General features: G+C 35.6%; 5 protein-coding genes and 1 non-coding gene across 7 annotated transcripts; 2 read left to right on the plus strand and 4 right to left on the minus strand.

The window, feature by feature from the left end:
* The first annotated feature begins 2,974 nt into the window (after positions 1-2,974).
* On the plus strand, positions 2,975-5,625 carry LOC106371271 (arginine decarboxylase 2). Its single transcript, XM_048738838.1, has 2 exons — positions 2,975-5,405; positions 5,526-5,625. Exon 1 carries the CDS (start codon positions 3,325-3,327, stop codon positions 5,398-5,400), a length of 2,076 nt encoding a protein of 691 aa, XP_048594795.1. The 5' UTR covers positions 2,975-3,324; the 3' UTR covers positions 5,401-5,405; positions 5,526-5,625.
* A 238-nt stretch (positions 5,626-5,863) lies between these two features.
* On the minus strand, positions 5,864-8,294 carry LOC106358930 (putative F-box protein At1g30925). The gene has a single exon (XM_022690748.2). It carries the CDS (start codon positions 8,259-8,261, stop codon positions 7,368-7,370), a length of 894 nt encoding a protein of 297 aa, XP_022546469.2. The 5' UTR covers positions 8,262-8,294; the 3' UTR covers positions 5,864-7,367.
* A 730-nt stretch (positions 8,295-9,024) lies between these two features.
* LOC111200077 lies at positions 9,025-9,608 on the plus strand. Its single transcript, XM_022690749.2, has 2 exons — positions 9,025-9,274; positions 9,376-9,608. Exons 1-2 carry the CDS (start codon positions 9,025-9,027, stop codon positions 9,606-9,608), a joined length of 483 nt encoding a protein of 160 aa, XP_022546470.2.
* A 1,385-nt stretch (positions 9,609-10,993) lies between these two features.
* LOC106361019 (NADH dehydrogenase [ubiquinone] 1 beta subcomplex subunit 9) lies at positions 10,994-12,564 on the minus strand. Its single transcript, XM_013800715.3, has 6 exons — positions 12,335-12,564; positions 12,179-12,220; positions 11,644-11,725; positions 11,491-11,546; positions 11,336-11,405; positions 10,994-11,219 (listed from the first exon to the last, which is right to left on the minus strand). Exons 1-5 carry the CDS (start codon positions 12,464-12,466, stop codon positions 11,364-11,366), a joined length of 354 nt encoding a protein of 117 aa, XP_013656169.2. The 5' UTR covers positions 12,467-12,564; the 3' UTR covers positions 10,994-11,219; positions 11,336-11,363.
* Positions 12,565-12,796: 232 nt separating this feature from the next.
* Positions 12,797-12,869, minus strand: TRNAE-CUC. Its single transcript has one exon. It is a non-coding gene; the product is annotated as a tRNA-Glu (tRNA).
* Positions 12,870-13,749: 880 nt separating this feature from the next.
* Positions 13,750-15,209, minus strand: LOC106361020 (GATA transcription factor 3). Of its 2 annotated transcripts, none has more exons than XM_013800717.3 (3): positions 14,999-15,209; positions 14,521-14,792; positions 13,750-14,443 (listed from the first exon to the last, which is right to left on the minus strand). In XM_013800717.3, exons 2-3 carry the CDS (start codon positions 14,785-14,787, stop codon positions 13,922-13,924), a joined length of 789 nt encoding a protein of 262 aa, XP_013656171.2. In that variant the 5' UTR covers positions 14,788-14,792; positions 14,999-15,209; the 3' UTR covers positions 13,750-13,921. The 2 variants fall into 2 exon arrangements, with proteins under 2 accessions (XP_013656171.2, XP_013656170.2); XM_013800716.3 differs by having other exon boundaries at positions 14,521-14,796; positions 14,999-15,192.
* Between the last annotated feature and the right edge of the window lie 3,293 nt (positions 15,210-18,502).

The raw sequence follows: 18,502 nt of genomic DNA on the forward strand, positions 1-18,502 counted from the left end.
TAAATGCTAAAGCTATAAATATGTTTTCTTAAATGCTTGTGTTTTTATGCAAACTACTTATAAATTGAAACGGAGAAAGTATTGTCATAATTTTATATTCTTTCCGTTTCGTAAAAAAAATATCACTTATCCAATAAAACGGCACACGTTTCATAACCTGCCGGCGACTGCTACCCAAGTGTTTGTGACGAATAGAGAATCTTTTTCTATAAAAAGTACTATAACAAAACCCCAAACCTATATTTTATCATAATTTTTGCACCCTTTTTTCATAAAAATATCATTTAGATACATTTTACGCAGATTAAAAATAATAGAATATACAATTATTAAAATAAAACTATTTAATTAAATATTTATTGATTATTTAAAAAAATAAAAAATAACATTAAAATTATATTAAAAATGTAGAATAACACTTTTTTGAAACAAAATAAAAATCTAGAATAATTTTTTTATGAAACAAATGAATTATTTTTTTAATGTCTAGCTATTACAGTCTATAAAATGTTAGATGATTCTAAAATTGACAATTTTATATGTCTTATCCACCACGCCTGACGGTATTTTTCAAGGTTCTAAAAGTTGGTCTAGACGGCGCCTAAGCGGTAACTCGATTATATCCGATCGATTTAAAAAAAATCTGATTTATACTTATTTATATGATTAAAATTGGTTTAAACTTTCTAAATCGATTAAAATTGATCTAATTTTTTTCTAAATATATTAAATTAAACAATAATATTATTATAAATATACAAATTTGTCTAATTTTTTTTATTTATATATCTAATTTTTATTCATCACAATAATTTCATAATTAAACTTAAAAACTAAAATATGTCATAGAAATGTATAATATAGATAAAATAAATCAATAATTTGCTAACGATTAGGTTTCGGCTAGGCCCCAGATAATTCGCCTAATCACTAATCTTTCTATAAAACGTAGTTACCTCCTAGCGATCTTCAGAACATTGACATTTCTTATAACATGCTGTAATATTTTGTAACTATTTTCTCTATAATATGCATAACTTACATTCTTCGAAATTTTTACTACAAACCGTATAATATAAAAACATTAATAAACTCTTAATCAAACTATCAGAATTAAGGATTTTCACAAAATAATTTATATTTATAGATTTTATCAAGAATTTTATATTTATATCTCAAAATGCAGAATTTGGAAAAGGAAACATGTGATGCCAAGTGTAGAGGAAATATATTTAGAAAACTAAACGTTGCCAGGTAATGTCAAAAAAATATAGACCAATAGAACAGGAAACCATTTACTTTCTTTTTCAATTTAACACACGTATGAATTTCAGTCCACATGTTGAAAAAAGAATAACTCTAACATAAATGAGTAAGATACATATTCTTATAAAATGATAATTTCCTTTTCATTTATTTTGAAAAATTCCCCAAATTATGGTATTTTTAGACCTGGAATATATTTTGATGACAAATTGCTAAACCGAATCTATGGCATAGGAAACTAATCAAGAATAAGATTATTCTTCGTTTTTTTCTTTCTTTTATGCGGTGTAAAAGTAATAAAAAGGCGTTGAAAAACATGAAAAGTTTTTAAAGCTGATATCATAATGGGCCCTACGGCCCACTTGCCTCCTTCCTTCGTAACCTCCTCCTCCTCCACCTATATAAACAAGAGCAAGCTCCCTTCATCAACCTCACGCCGGGAAAACGGCTTATTCATGCCCGAACTAGGGGTTGCTGAGAGAATACATACCTCAACTTTTACTGCAAGTCGAAACATACCTACACTAATCAAAAATTTAAAATTCATGCCTGAACTATGGGTTGATAAAAAAATACATACCCCAACTCTTATTGCTTGCCAAAACATACCTTAACTAATCAAAAATTTGAAATTTATGCCTAGTCTTTAGAAGTCAACGCTAATTTCAATCTATACTATTATTTTTGAAATAATTTTATAGCAACGGAGCTCTCACGTTAAAAAACAGAGTGGCTAAAGTTTATGTTATCCTTAATGAATTTTTATATATATTCTATTATATAATAAAAAAAATTATATTAAAAATCTTATATATTTTAAAAAAATTATGATGATTCTTATATATTGTGTTGTTATCTTAAAATAATAGTTTACTATTGTAAAAGTAAAAAAAATTAAGAGACATGATTTTTGCAATATTATATTTTCTTAAAAATATAGGATAATTCTTATATATTGTGTTGTTATCTTGAAATAATATTTTACTATTTTGAAAGTTCAAATTTAAGATAAAAATAATATCTAAGTAAATATTAATGGAGCAATATATTTGTATAAGGATATTTTCTAAGAAGTGATTTTAAGATATATTTGTATATATAAGAATTATCTTTTTTTTAAATATAATATTGTAAAAAATCACTTCTTTTAATTTTTTTACTTTTATAATAGTAAAATATTATTTTAAGATAACAACATAATATATAAGAATCATCATAATTATTTTAAAAAAATATATAAGATTTTTAAAATAAAATTCATTTTATTTAAAAATTCATTAAGGATAACATAGAATTTAGCCAATCTAATTTTTAACGTGAGAGCTCTGTTGCGAAAAATTACTTCGCAAATAAAATTCATTTTATTATATAATAGAATATATATAAAAATTTATTAGGGGTAACATAGATTTTAGCTACTCTAATTTTTAACGTGAGAGCTCCGTTACGAAAATTTACTTCGCAAATAATAGTATAGATTGAAATTGGCGTTGACTTCTAAAGACTAGGCATAAATTTCAAATTTTTGATTAGTTAAGGTATGTTTTGGCATGCAATAAGAGTTGGGGTATGTATTTTTTTATCGATCCATAATTCAGGCATGAATTTTAAATTTTTGATTAGTGTAGGTATGTTTTGACTTGCAGTAAAAGTTGAGGTATGTATTTTCTCAGCAATCCCTAGTTCAGGCATGAATAAGCCGTTTTCCCACCTCACGCCTCCCCTTTCATCAATCTCTATTTTCTTACGCATTCTCCCGAGAAGCCTCACATTCTCTTCCTCCTCCACAGAACCCGGATCTCTGCATGATAAGGGAATAAAACTCGTTCTTGATTTCCCTTTTTTTCTTTCTTTTAATTTTCACCAGTTTTCACCTGAAGCATTCACCGTGGAGATTCTGGCATCGGGTCGGGGCGCAAGAGGTGGGTTTCACGGCGGAGACAGATCCATCTTCCCCCTTCTTCTGAGGGGATAGCCGAGGCTCCGGCCTCGGCGGTTTTCAAGCCCCTACCTTTACAAATTCCCAGATTCAATAGTTTTTTTTTCTCCTCCGTCGTGATGCCTGCTCTAGCTTGCGTCGATACCACCGCCTTCCCCCCTCCGCCGCCGTCCCTTCTTTCCGACGCCTCTTGCCGTTGGAACTCCTCCCTCTCCGCCGCTCTTTACCGGATCGACGGATGGGGAGCTCCCTACTTCACCGCCAACACCTCCGGCAACATCTCCATCCGTCCTCACGGATCCAACACTCTGCCTCACCAAGACATCGATCTCTTGAAAGTTGTTAAGAAGGTAACGGATCCTAAGCCGTTAGGCGGTTTGGGATTGCAGCTCCCGGTTATCGTCCGGTTCCCCGACGTTTTAAAAAACCGGCTCGAGTGTCTCCAGTCCGCGTTCGATTTCGCGGTTCAGAGCCAGGGGTACGGTTCTCATTACCAGGGCGTGTATCCGGTTAAGTGCAATCAGGACCGGTTCGTGGTGGAGGATATTGTGAAATTCGGATCTGGTTTCCGGTTCGGTTTGGAAGCTGGGTCTAAACCGGAGATTCTCCTCGCTATGAGCTGTTTGGTTAAAGGTAACCGCGAGGCCTTTCTTGTGTGTAACGGTTTTAAAGACGTTGAGTATATATCTTTGGCTTTGCTCGGGAGGAAGCTTGCGTTGAACACTGTGATTGTGCTTGAGCAAGAGGAAGAGCTTGATTTGGTTATTGATCTGAGTCGGAAGATGAACGTGAGGCCTGTGATTGGGTTACGAGCTAAGCTGAGGACCAAACACTCTGGTCATTTCGGGTCAACGTCTGGTGAGAAGGGCAAGTTTGGTTTGACTAGTAGTCAGATTGTTCGTGTTGTGAGGAAGCTTAGGGAAAGTTGTATGCTTGATTGTCTCCAGCTTCTGCATTTCCACATTGGCTCTCAGATTCCGTCGACGGCTTTGCTCTCTGACGGTGTTGGGGAAGCTGCTCAGCTTTACTGCGAGCTCGTGCGTCTCGGTGCGGGTATGAAGGTTATTGATGTTGGTGGCGGTTTGGGGATTGATTACGACGGGTCTAAGTCTGGAGACTCTGATCTCTCCGTTGGTTATACTCTGGAGGAGTATGCTGAAGCTGTTGTGGCTTCTGTTCGGTCTGTATGCGACAGGAGATCCGTGAAGCATCCGGTGATATGCAGCGAGAGCGGAAGAGCGATAGTCTCTCATCATTCAGTCTTGATCTTCGAGGCTGTTTCCGCGGCTAAACCAATGGCTCAGGAGGCTCATCAGGTGAACCACGATGATATTCAGTTTCTGCTTGAATGTGACGAGGCTAGAGCTGATTACGAGGATCTATACGCTGCTGTGATGCGTGGGGACCAAGAAAGCTGCCTCCTTTACGTGGACAAGCTGAAGCAGAGATGTGTTGACGGTTTCAAGGAAGGTGTTTTGAGCATCGAGCAGTTAGCTTCTGTTGATGGGTTATGCGAGTGGGTGTTGAAGGCTATAGGCGCGTCTGATCCGGTTCAGACTTACAACATCAACCTTTCGGTTTTCACTTCGATCCCTGACCTCTGGGGGATTGATCAGCTGTTTCCTATAGTTCCTATCCATAAGCTCGACCAAAGGCCAGGGGCTCGCGGGGTCTTGTCGGATTTGACGTGTGACAGCGATGGGAAGATTGATAAGTTCATAGGCGGAGAGTCCAGCTTGCCGTTGCACGAGCTTGACGGTGGAGGAGGAAGGTACTTTTTGGGTATGTTCCTTGGAGGGGCTTACGAGGAGGCGCTAGGTGGAGTGCACAATTTGTTTGGCGGGCCAAGCGTTGTCAGGGTGTCTCAGAGCGATGGACCGCATAGCTTTGCAGTGACCCGAGCCATGCCTGGTCAGTCATCTGCGGATGTTCTCCGAGCAGTGCAGCATGAGCCTGAGATAATGTTTCAGAGTCTAAAGCACAGAGCAGAGAAGCTGATGCATACCAAAGGTGGTGGCGAAGATGAAGATGATGAGGAATTGAACAACGTTGTGGCTTGTCTTGATCGTTCCTTCAACAACATGCCGTATCTCGCGACTGAGCCGGCATCTATGAGTAACTCTCTTTCAGCTGCGATTAGTAACCTTGGCTTTTATTACAGCGACGAAGACGGCTTCGACTACCTTTCCGCGTGACAAAGGTAGTCCGTCCGTCTGGTTTGTTGTTGCATGTTATCATAAATCGTCATTGTACGATTTCTTAGTTTCTTTTAATAACTTTTAAAATAATAATCATATGGTGAGATCCATCTTTGTTTCAGGTTTTAATTTGAGGATCGGAATGATAAAATCACTCTTGTGAAATTCGGATCTTTGTATGTTATTTCATTTTTTTATAAAAATAAAAGACCATTATAAGAACTTTTTTTTTTCAAGTTCAAACGATGAACAACTTGGTCTTCTTGTCTACCACTAGATTTTTACGTGTCTCTTTCAAACCGATGAATTGTATGCAATGCTACAAGTAGCCCTTCATTATCTTAGGCCTTAGGTCAGGCCGCATCTTGAAGACTGGAACGCCGTCGTGGACGATATGGTTGTTGGCAAAGAGAGCAAGACAACAGTCACATGTTAGATATGCTAGACACTGACATGTATTTGTTGTTATTGACTTACTTCTTTATTGATTAGGCTTTGGGAAGCGGTTGAATATTATGTGGCTCACGTTTGTATTGTATTTTTCTTTATATTTTAGAACACGGCTTGGACATATTTTCCTTTTTACGTGGAGGAAACTTTGGACAAAAATGCATATTCAAGATAGTGTGTTGTCTTCGTTCTAGCTGTCAGGTTGTTAGCGATCATGCAAAAAAAAGCATATAACAATCCAATAATATAAGATAAGAAGGAATCAAATTTAAGTGGTTCAAAAAAAAAACCTTTACGAAGATGGCGTAGTATCCTATATGGTTCATGTTATCAATTTGTACATGAACGTGTCGTGTCACTTTTTTGATTTGTTCTTGTTCATATATATTAGAAAACATATCATGGTTGATATATAAATTGGAATCATACTTCAAAATACAAAAACTGGAATTATATATTTTTTTTCTAAAGAGAGAGTGAGACGGAAGAATAAGAAAGAAAAAATGATTGTTGTCCCCTATTAAATAAATTTTACATGATTTATTCAACACAATATCAACTAGCTATAAAAAGAACAAGCAAGCCGGACGATGAACGTGAGATAGAAAGATCAATCACGCACATGAAGATTGAGCTAGATTTAGAGAAGAATATTAATGTAACATACATCACGCTACAAGAAATGTAAAGTGTTACATCAGTCTGATAATGTGAATGAGATCATACATTGAGATGCATTCATTTATCACCATATCTTATAGAGAAGATAACAATAACATAGCACATTATTATACTTCTCACAACTGCACACTGCAAAATATTGGATTATAACAAAATATCATGTTACATAGACAAAACCCAAATGTATTGCAGCTAAACCGATTGTTGAGTATGAAACTTCTTATGTTATAAAACACAAGTTGCTTAGTTATCTCAAGTAATTTTATATGGTTTCCATTTCAGCATCTCATGATCTATCTCTGTTCTTATAATTTCTCTAAATAAAACCAATGATGATGATTGATGATTCAGATATACTTTGGAAAGATCCATTGGTGAAGAGACTGGGATAAACAGTTGAGAGTGTTAATACCGTAAGCTCTCCTCTTTCCTGCTGAAGTGAGTTTCTTGATGACTTGCAGCTCGTCGTAAGCATGCATTGTGTTCATTGTTAATCTCCCTCTTTCTCTCCCCATCTTTCAAAAGAAGAGAGAGAGAGTGTGTGTGACACAAAATACACATTACTTGTCTCTTAACAATCATTTCTTAATGTTTTGAATCTAGTGATTTATTATTAAAATGTGTGTGCATGAGTGTATTTTCTAACGAACGGTTAAAGCAAAAGCCAATCCCAATCCCAAACGTTTAAACTTTTTTATTAAAAAAACATCAATAGTTCTCAAATAAGGTGGTATAAACCGGTAAACAAAAAAATGAAAAGCCAACAAAGTGATAAAACTCACACGGAACCTATGATTGAGAAGACACATTCATAGCCATAACTAGCTAGACTCTTATGCTATAAACTTAGAACCAACTACATAGTCTACAAAGGCTCGAACTGTGCATTCAGTCTCAAAAGCTTCATGGTATTCTCCAACCCCTCGGATTTCAACTCTTTGGAGAGTGTTTCTTTCGGGACTGAAGTAGAAAACACAAAACGGTGTAGATGTAAACTTCTCTGAAAGAACAATCTCACCTGTAGTAATCACCCCAACAACGAAAACATTGCGGATATTGTTCACAGGCAAAGTGTAGACATATTTCGACCATTCTTTTCTCTCAACATCCTCTAGAATCCACATACACAACTCAATGGCATCAGAGTCATTATATGTCAAGTCTATCCCACCTAATTTACCCTTATAGTTAATCAGTTTAGTAGCTTTTGGATCACCAAAGCATTCTGCTTCAACAAACTTGAACTTCTCAGACCTAACATCAAAGCAAATTATCATGTAATGCCTCTCCTCAGCTGTGTAACCATAGGCTTTACCTATGTAATACAAAACCCCACTGATGCATATCCCATTGATGCGTACCTGATCATGCAAAGGCTGATGTGTTAACCGACATTTGATCTTCCTCCACTTCTTCTCTTTACTTGGTCCTAACGTCAGAATTCTATGATCATCAGGACCACTTAGATAAGCCATGTACAATACTTTGAATTGCTTGTTAAGTGGATCATACCCTAAAAAGCTATTGGACTTTCTGTATCTCTTCAGGTCAGGTAAATTCACATACTCTCCTGTGCTTAAATTGTATATCACACGCTTATTAGCGCATAAATAGATCAAACCAGAAGTAAACGCACGAAGTTCTGGGCATACGAACTTGATGAGAAAATCAGCAGGAGAAGACTTGTCATATGGATTCTGAGGATGAGGCGATGAGAAGAAGAGCATCTCCTCGTTGGCTCGTTCGAGTGCGAATAAAAGACGTGGACGGGTAAGTATGGATAGCCATAGCTTTGACACGCAACGAAACCTTGCTATTGACTTTCCAGGCAATCTTGAGAGTATCTCTGGAATGAGATCAGTCGGGATGGAATCCTAATGTTTTCTTCCCTTCATGATCGTTTGAATTCTGCGCATCTGGCTGAGAGAGAGATGCGTATATAATTTTAAATAAGTTTTAACTTAAACTGTTTAAGCCTAGGTTAGGGTTTCGGCCACTTAGGATTCCACAAGCGCGCGATCATATGGTTCTAGTTTGGGTGGCCCGTTTTAAAAGAAGGGCCAGGCCACCGACTATACTTATGGAAAAACATGTGGCGGTGCGAATACTTTCAATTATTTCACTCACAAAAACCCTAAAACATGGAAATAAAAAACCTTAAAAGTTAAACCCTTGGAAACATTGAGGACTTACGTCAGCTTCTCTCGTCCCTGTGATCTCTCTGCAACTGTGAGTTATCTTCTGGTCACTGATCTCTCCTCATGTTTTTCAATACTGTCATTGGACGGTTTTGATGGATTTCAGAACTTAGGGTTTAGGTTATACAAGAAACATTGAGGACTTATGTCTTATCTCTTGTCCATGTTATCTGTAGGGGTTTTAATTCGCGATCATTTGCTTATTAATTGGTTATTTTCCCTAAAGATTTTTGATTTTCTAATTTATTCTTTGATTTTTTATTTTTGTGTTTAATCTATTCACTAGTTAGTTATGGAGATGGCGGAGGCTAAAGCTGAGGAGGCTGCAACGTGGGTTTGTTGGGACATTGAGAACTGTCCGATTCCCAATGGCTGCAAAGCTGAAGAGATCTCTCAGAAGATAAGCTTGGCTTTGAGTAAGTTGAACTACCTTGGTCCAATCTCTATCTCTGCGTATGGAAACATGAATCACATTCCTCCTTCGGTCAAAAAAGCTCTCTCTTCCACTGGAGTTGTTCTTAATCACGTCCATGTGAACTCCAGTTAATCTTCTTAATTATCATCTCGTTTTCATTAAAATTTGGATCATATCTTGATTTGTGTGTATCATCTTTATCTAACGTCTTTTTATGTTCTGATACAGGAAGTTCTAGTTCGCGTATTTTCCGCGAATTATTGGATTGGGCATATAATTCAGACACATCTAATTTAATCTTCATATCCCGTGACGATTCTTTCTGTTCTTATCTTAGCAAATGGCAAAGGGATCGAAACAAAAATGTTCTTCTAGCACATCCTCCAAATGCTTCAGACTCATTTGTTTCTTCTGCAAAGACCACATGGCTGTGGAATAGCTTGTGTACGAGCCTTATATAAGCCAGCCAAATAGGCCCTAATTCTCTTCTTTTTTTTTTCATCAATTGTGCACAAATGCAACTCAAGGCACTGTAACAGTTGACACAAACAAAAATCATTATATTTTGAAAGGACGGCTTTTGTGTTTTTGATTTTTTTTCTAGTGTTTAAATGTTTAGTAAGAAACAATAGTTCTTAAGATTATAAGGGATTCAACTGCCATATATAAATCGTCTAAGAATATATAAACAGATGCAACTGCTTTATTATGCCTGGCATTTGGGTATAAAATTCAAATAATTTTACAGTACAACTATGAATTCACATTTAGGTGTTGATTGTTTGCAGTTTCTACATTGGTTTTTGGTTTTTGTTTTTCAAAATCTACATTTTTGTCCAATCAAGATTTCTAAAAAAAGTGATTCTCTACAATTTAGGAAAACTAAAACTTATATTATTGCCAATCAAGATTTTAACAAAGTAGATTTCCTAGAAAATAGGAAAACTAGATTTTAGATGTTTAACTAACTTTTCAACGAAAAACCAAAATTCTTGTTTTGTTGGCTTTTGAAGATATGCACGATTACTACTTTTTGGTAAATATATAAATACAATATATTAACACTACTTAGATGTATATGTTTGTTAAACTCTACACTCTTTTCTTACGTATTTTATTGTATTATTTTTATATTAAAAATTTTAATCAGTAGGAAAATATTTCTTTTTTACAAAAATTCAATAATTAAAAAAAAATTTAATATATTTTTCAAATAACAGACATAATATTTTAATACATTTTAATAATAAAATATAAACTTTTACATATTTTATTTATGATTTATTTTATTGCTATAAAATTCATAAAACTGAAAAATAATTCAAAAAAAAATCAAAATCAAATTAAACATAAATATAAAAATAAAAATCTAAAAACTAATAACTAAAAATAAAAACTCTGAAAACCATTTTGTGTTGAATCTTTTTAGATTTTCTCAGTCATAGTATTTTGATATATTTTAATGATAATTTTAAAATTTTATTGATATTTTCTACATTTTAATATAAATTTCAATAATTTTATTAGTATTTTTTTTGTATTGCCTTAAAATAAATCATCTCATTTTATAAAAACAAAACAGTAATTTCGAAAAATAAATTTTAACCTAAAATACACAAATCAAAAACCAAAAACTAAAACTAAAAACCAAAAACTAAAAACTAAAAACGAAAATCAAAATCAAAATCTAAAAACTAAAACTAAAAACTAAAATCAAAAACTAAAATCTAAAAGCCAGAAACTAAAACCAAAAACTAGTGAAACAATCATCACCTTATTCTTTTTTAGGATATGAATAAAACACATCGAATTCACTTACTCTTTTGGGTTAGGAATCGCGTTTTTGTTAGCAAACGGACACATTTATAAAACGCTGGTAGATATGTGGTCAAAGTAGACAGAAAAAAACACAGACAATTTCCTGTTTTCCTCATAGGGTTTGAAAGCCAGAACATCCATTGACTAACAAGTTGAAACAATAGTGAACGAAAAAATAGAAATGGTCCCTCAAAGTTTCAACCTTGAAAGCCTTGAGTTTATATTCTGAACCATAGCCACAAGATGCTTCAATTCTGCAGTAGATAACAAACACCATTGAAACTTAACATGCGTAGTGGTTCCATTGAAGGGGGACATTTATGAGACTGAAACGAAAAGAATGAGAGCATCTGATAACCATCCAACTTACTTTATTGATGGGGGTATGAAAATTAGATTTATGGGTTGTCTTCTTGACCATAGTTGTACACAATCTCAATCTGCACCAGTGACAAAAGAAGATGAGTACTTTGAGAATAGGAAAGTGAGACCATGGAAGCAATAAGTGTTGAGAAGAAAGATTACCCCAGCAGGCGGAGTAGGGTTTCTACAGAACTTTGAGCCACCAGGAGCCCATGGAACTACAAAATAAAATTAAAAAAGTAAGCTAGAAATCCAATTCTCTAACCTGAGAGGAACTTGTACAAACCTATCAAATCTACCATCATGGTTGCTTACCGATATAAGGATCAGGGTGTCGCCATTTGTTGTATTCGGCTTCACCATGAGCAATCAGTTTGTCGATTCTGTCAACATCCTCCTACAACATACACCCACAATCAAGGGAGACACAATGAGAAACAAAGGCAGTGAGAATCAGAAGGTAAATTCGCAATCACCAACGTTGTAATCTAGTCAGGAGTTGGAAGAAGAGTTTAACTATAAAGTCACTTTATTAAAGTGGATGACACAGAAACATTTAATCATATAAGCAAATGCATTGCAAAAGCAGAGTTTATTCTACATAGTAATGAACTGGAGATACCAACTCAACATAATAACAAAGAAAAAAGCAAGCTTTATCACATTTAACGTCCAAACCCACTTTACATAAGCGGTTAATCATTTCTCTAAACTCTAAAGTCTCTCTCTTTACCAAATTAGATCAAACAACATACAATAAACTTACATTTCCCGAGGATTACTGAACAATTCAATTAACAAAACCAACAACGAAACGGCAAGAGTATGAAATGAAGAAGAGAAACAATACCACGTCTTGGTTGGCATTGAACTTCTCCCGCAGATCAGAAGCCTGAAAATGAACGAACATCAACGAATTCAACAACCCAATACGCGAGATCGGCGAAAAACATAGAGGAAGACGAAATCCAAATCCGATTCGGAGATCTGAGGAGAAGAAACATACGTCTCGGTAGAAAATGTGGCGATGAACAGCCCAGTTCAGAGTATCCTTGAGGGCACGGCGATAGAGGATTCGAACCCTCTCCTTTTGCGCCGCTCTCCGCGCGAAATACGCCGCCGTTGAAACTCCGCTCATCTTTCTGCTTCCGATTGCTTTCCTTTCGACTCTCCTCCTCACTCTGTTTTTCTTCTTCTAATTTCTGATTTTCAACTAGTGACAAACCTTCTCTTTGGCGCAGAGGGACCCAAAGGAGAGTTTACACATGGGCCTGTAATTCGAGCTTCATTTACAAAAAGAAATAGGCCCATGATAATTACAAGCCCATCAGAAAGAGAACAGAAGAACTCGGTCCTTGAGAAACGGATTTGAAAAGAACATTGAACTGAACCAAACCAAAACCATGTTCTTTTAGAAGCTAACATAAACATGTAAAGTAACTGAAAAAGGAGGAGACAAAAAAATTGACTCCGTTGCCGGGACTCGAACCCGGGTCTCTCGGGTGAGAGCCGAGTATCCTGACCAGCTAGACTACAACGGATTGTTGACTCAGTCATAAACTTTAGGAACTTGTCCAATAAATCTTTAGAAAGTACCAAATTTTATTCTGAACTCACTATTGTGACTATGAGCTAATGAGCGGCTTGATTTTGACTTTGTAATTCATTTTGCTTACTCTCTCTCCTTCATTCTTGTAATATCTCATTTTTTTGGTGTGGAGTTTAGATTTTTTACGCATACCTGTTTAGTATTAACAACGTTTGCAAACATAAGACCATGTTTTGTAAGAAGAATTCACTTGAAAGAAGCTAAGCAGCACCATTTTGTAGAATTCAGTGGTTTTCTTCTCCATTTTTACATGGAACGGCATTGACGTTTGATATTGAGATTCACTTGAGTCTAGTTTATAAAAAATATATTTGTGAAACTACTGACCAAAGGGTCCATGGAAATGTACATTCCTTCTAGTGTTAGTCTTTTTTATGTAGCAGTTGATGATATACATAATTAAGAACTTGTGGCTAGAAGATTTAAGTCGGTAAATGATATGTGCTATTTTATTGTGTTTAATCATGTTGTCACCACAGTCTAAACTTTAAGATTGTATGCTTACAAAAGCGATTTGTGTTAGTGTTGCTTTGTAGTAAAGTTATGAGACTTAACTATTCTTTGATTCTTTGTAAAGGAGAAATAAGTTACTGTTTACATGAGGCAGAAAACCTATGGCCACACAGTAAATATGCAAATATAACTATTATTTGTCTTGTATTACAAAAAAAAAAAATGTTGTGGAATATTCAGAATAGTACATTAATGTTGCATTTATTTTGGCAGAGTGTTAACTTTTATAGTTTGCCAAATACTTCAAAAAGTCTATAGCACTTCACATGGACCAAAATCATTCGAAGTAGTAGTGGTGGTGGTCTAACATCATTAAAAATATATAATCTTGTTTATAGAAAACAACGTTTTCAGTACACTAATTCCAAAACAGCTTAACATATTTTGGAACAAGTTATTAAATTATAGTACAAAACTAGAGATAATGCTAAAACAAGTAGGTTTTCATTTTACCTAAGTCTTCTCTACCACTTAGCTGCCAAATTTGACCTGGTCTGATTTAGTAGTAGCTTCTCCTCGTTCTTCACCTAACTCTTTACTCTTTCTCAGTTCCATAACCTTCCTATGAAGGTTTGAGTGGATCTCATTTGAGAACGTCGGACTATCCGCCGGTCTGTACTCTGGGCAGAGCCTACCGGACTTAAACCGCACACCACATGCATTACATAAGGTTTTTGGACCGGCCGGACCGGTTCTCCATTGAGGTGTGGTGTTTGTGCCACAATGGCTGCATCTTCTTTGAAACAAAACGGCCGTTTCTTGTTTCTTCTTCTTACACTGCTCTCCTGTTGCATGTTGATTGGTTGAAACTAGTGGCCACACTCGGTCACCGGTTAAGCTGTTCCGAGACCGTTTGGTTCTTGGTTTAACCGGAACTGAAGATGAGAAGCTTGGTTTGGTTTTGAGGGTTTGTGTGAAGAGAAGTGAGACTTCTGGTGATGAACAGTCATCCACAACACGAGATACCCATTCAAGCTCTTCCACATCTTCATCCTAAATATCAGAAAATAAATTTTAAAAATCAGAAAAATCAACTAAGTTTCTTTTAATTATAAGAAAAATAAATATACCGGCAAAGAAGGAAGTTGATCAAAGATGCAAGGTTGTGAACTAAAGATACAATAATCTTGTTCTTGTTCTTCTTGTGAAGAACAAACGGAGACAAGTTGTTCTTCGTCTCTTTCTTGACCTTCTTCTGAGAAATCAAGGAAACACTCAACGGAGAAATCTTCAGCAGAAGAAGTTCGGCTTAGATCCTCAGCCACAATCACTTGATGCTTTATAGCTTCTCCTCTTAGACTTGCTTTTAGGGCTCTAGCTTCTGTCCACAGCTCCATTCACTCTTTCTTTCATACACATACATATAAAATCTTATAAGTTTCAATTATCACTTGACATATTTTAGTTCTCACTATTACAACACAACCATACACATAATTAAACAAGAAAAAGTAGCTAAAACGTCTGCGCATGCAAGCTTGCGAGAAACTAGAAAGATAAGAGAAGTAGAGAGGTATGTTGACGGATATGCTCATATTAATTCTATACCTGATAGAAGAAGAAAGGGTGAGAGAAGGCGAAGAAACAGAGGAGTAGGGAGATAGGCAAAGTAAGAGGGCACTGAAAGTCTGAAACTAAAGGAGGATTCTTGAATGGGTTAAAAGGTAAAATAGACTTTGTGTTTTTGTGTTTGTGCTTCCATTTCCAAAAGTTAAAGCTCTTTTTTCCTATTAGTTTTTTTTTTATTTTCCCCTAATTTATTTTGTATTCTTAATAGTTTCTAGTTTGTGGAATATTACAAAATCTTCTTTCACGAATGATCCTAAGATTAGTGTTTCAGAATCAATGCTTTTACGCCTTCTTTATTTGCCTCCTCATGTTGGTGTAAAATGATGTGTCGTTTTGGCAAATTGGTCCGCGAGCTTTAGCTTGACATTTAGAAAAAAGGGTTCCAATCCCATGTTCAAAAATGGGGTGACTGGAATCACCGTGTCCAGTAAGTGGTAATCGGTGGTTTTAGGCAGTGAAACAAAAAAGCTTGCAGAATCATTTCGCAGATTATCTTATATATAGTTGTAGACAAAACTAGTACCAAACCTACAAATAAATTCCAGAATCAGTACGAACCAGACTGGACTGATCATCGCAATACGTTAGTGCCCAAAAGTCGTCCGTTGGTTTTGCTAATCTAGCTATTCCCAATGCATTTAGTTTATTTTTTCTTCTTTGAAAACTGTTTTTTCTATTCTTGTATGGATTTAGACTGTTGAGTATAGAAGAAATCTTGTGACTTTGTGGGACCTCACGAGGCTCAAATCATGCTATGTTGTTATGTGTGACCTCACGATCGTTTGTGCTTTGGTTTTTGTGGCTTCTTAACTTTTCTTTTATCATCTACAACTCACTCGCACAGGCAAATTGTTAAATTTAGTTATCAATTTTTTTTGTAAAGCCAAACAAAAAGCATTGTACTTTTTAAAAAGTCCATACGTCAAGATTTTTCTCTTTGGTGCCTTCATTTTTTTTCTTTGGGCCTAATCAAAGAGTTCGCTACGTGTATGTCTGGTGCTTATCCTTGGTCGCAAATTGATAAGTTAGGTCTATTTCACATTATTCAATGTAATTTGATTGATTTTTATAATATTTTTTTTTGTTTTTTTTAATTGTTGTGAAGGGGTTAATCATGCTTCTTGTCGATGCCTAATTAGCTTGCCTTGCCAAAAGGGTTGACCATTTTCTTCTTACAAAATGCTAAACAATTTTTTACAATGGTGAATTTTGCTATTCCCTACTAGTATTAGGCTATTAGCGATACATACTGGTTATGTTTACCGTGCTCTCTCAGTCTTTTGTGCCCGAGATCAATATGGGAAGGTCATGGTGGCTCTCCATCTACTGTATATAGCCCTTGGTTACATTTTTAAGTTATCTACATGCATTCATTCCAAGTAAGTTATTATGCTAATTACATTTTACTCTAAGACGTAGAAAAATAGTATTTTACAATTTGTAGTGACAAATTAAGTTTACGTTACTATGAAGAACACTCCCATGCAGTCCCTAAAGGGTTAAAGGCGATATACTATCCAACCCATCCTCGATTTATTGCTACATACTTAAAAAGATATAAATTCAAATAAAATAAACAAATTCAAATTCGATTCAAAGACTTAATATCTATACACAAAGCAGCATAAATAAAGTTCACAATACGAAACCTAAAAAGCAATTTACCTATCACTGCCAAACAAAAAGAGAAGCGTGGGTTTTGGTAGTGATGGAAATGGATACGATGCATGCAAACCACCGTTGGAGTGGAGTTCACCAAAGCAACCACTATATATGGCCAAATCCTCTAAAAAATTAAAAAAATAATAATAAAAAGATCAGTATCAAAATAAATTATTTTAATTTTTAGTTATGCCATGTTTCCTTTTATAGTTTGATTCAAATTAAAATCAACAACTACTACTCGGCTCTCACCTGATCAGGAAACTTCCTTTGCCAGATGTAAATGTGCTACCAATTATTGTGAAATTGGATTATAAATCTTGGAATGCAAACTTAAACTTGATATTGTGCAAAAAGTTGTTATTTAATATCCAAAATCATTTCTGAGGTTAGGCAATAAACCATACCATAGCCCAACCAGTTATAATAAAAAGTGTTTCGAAAATCGTGGAATGATAGGGGATGGATTGACATACTACTTCAAACCTTGATAAAATCAATACACATAGTTTGCTATGATAAATAACTGATCTTGGGGGTACCAACAAGAGTGGTAAATGAGTATCTGGTAGGCGTTCCGCTACTCCGATTCAATTTTCGTTAGGAATAGCTATTTACATAAATTACATTGATTGGGTCCCTGTAGAAAGGTGAAACCATCTTGAGGAAAAAGTAGGGCTTGTGTTTTATTTTTGAAGGAGTCGCTACGATCACTTAGTTTGGTAGTGATTTTTTCAGGCCAACCTTATTTGGTATTTTGGTGTAGATATATTCTCCTTTTCTGTGAAAAGATTAATAAAAGAAGGGAGTAGGCTAGTAAGGTGAGGAGTGACGAGAGTGGGATGGGGGCAACAGGAGAACGTGTCGCATTTTCCCTTACTGCTCGATACCATTAGCTCTCATCACTCTTGCTCCTTTTTCAATTTGTTATTTTTTTTTTAACGTCAAGGAGATGGAACAGCTAGCTTCAAATGATGTAAGCAATGCAACTTGTTTCTTGAGTTAATGATCCTTGTATTCTTGTGTTCACACAATACCGGTCGACATCAGTAACATGGAGAAATTTTGCTACACGGTACCCAATCTACCTAAGTCTGTCTGTCTGACCTACGTAAATTCTACTCTTTTTTTGTTTTGAATATAAAATTCTACTTAATTATAAGTTTTTAATAAATACAACGACAGTAAATCGCAAAGTAGAGATAGAAAAAAAGAAACAGTCGCCCATGCAAGTGATGTAAGCCCTGTTCGTTTGGTTGCCGCAGGTTTCGGCGGCAGCGGCAGCGGCAGCGTCAGCGGCGGCGGCAGCGTCAATGTAAACAGTTGTTGTTCGTTTCGCAGACGCTGACGCTGCCGCTGCCGCTGCCGTATATCATATCGCGACCGCAGGTTTTATCGGCGTCAGCCGCAGGACGCAGCGTTCGGACGCTGCCGCTGCCGCCGGTTCCTGCGTCAACGAAACGAACAAGAGTTGACGCAGAATGTTGACGCTGCCGCTGCCGCCGGTACCTGCGGCAACCAAACGAACAGCCCTGTAACTAAAACATTTGGGTCTTCCTTTTTACACCCAAAAATGAGAGAAAACAATTATCAGACAAAACACAAGACCAAACCGGAAAAGAAAGCCAATACAAAAGTCACAAAACATAATCATTTGAGTTTTAACTAAACACAATTCATTTGAATAACTGAATGTCGACAAACAATGTAATCATTCGTCGGAAACTATAGTCAAAAAGATATCTTAGCAAAGGAGACATAATATCATTCCTCAAATCAAAGACAAAGGTAAAGAAAGATATAAGAATCGTGAAAGAGATT

The sequence above is a fragment of the Brassica napus genome, chromosome A8 (genome assembly GCF_020379485.1).
Source record: "Brassica napus cultivar Da-Ae chromosome A8, Da-Ae, whole genome shotgun sequence".
Lineage (NCBI taxonomy): Eukaryota > Viridiplantae > Streptophyta > Magnoliopsida > Brassicales > Brassicaceae > Brassica > Brassica napus.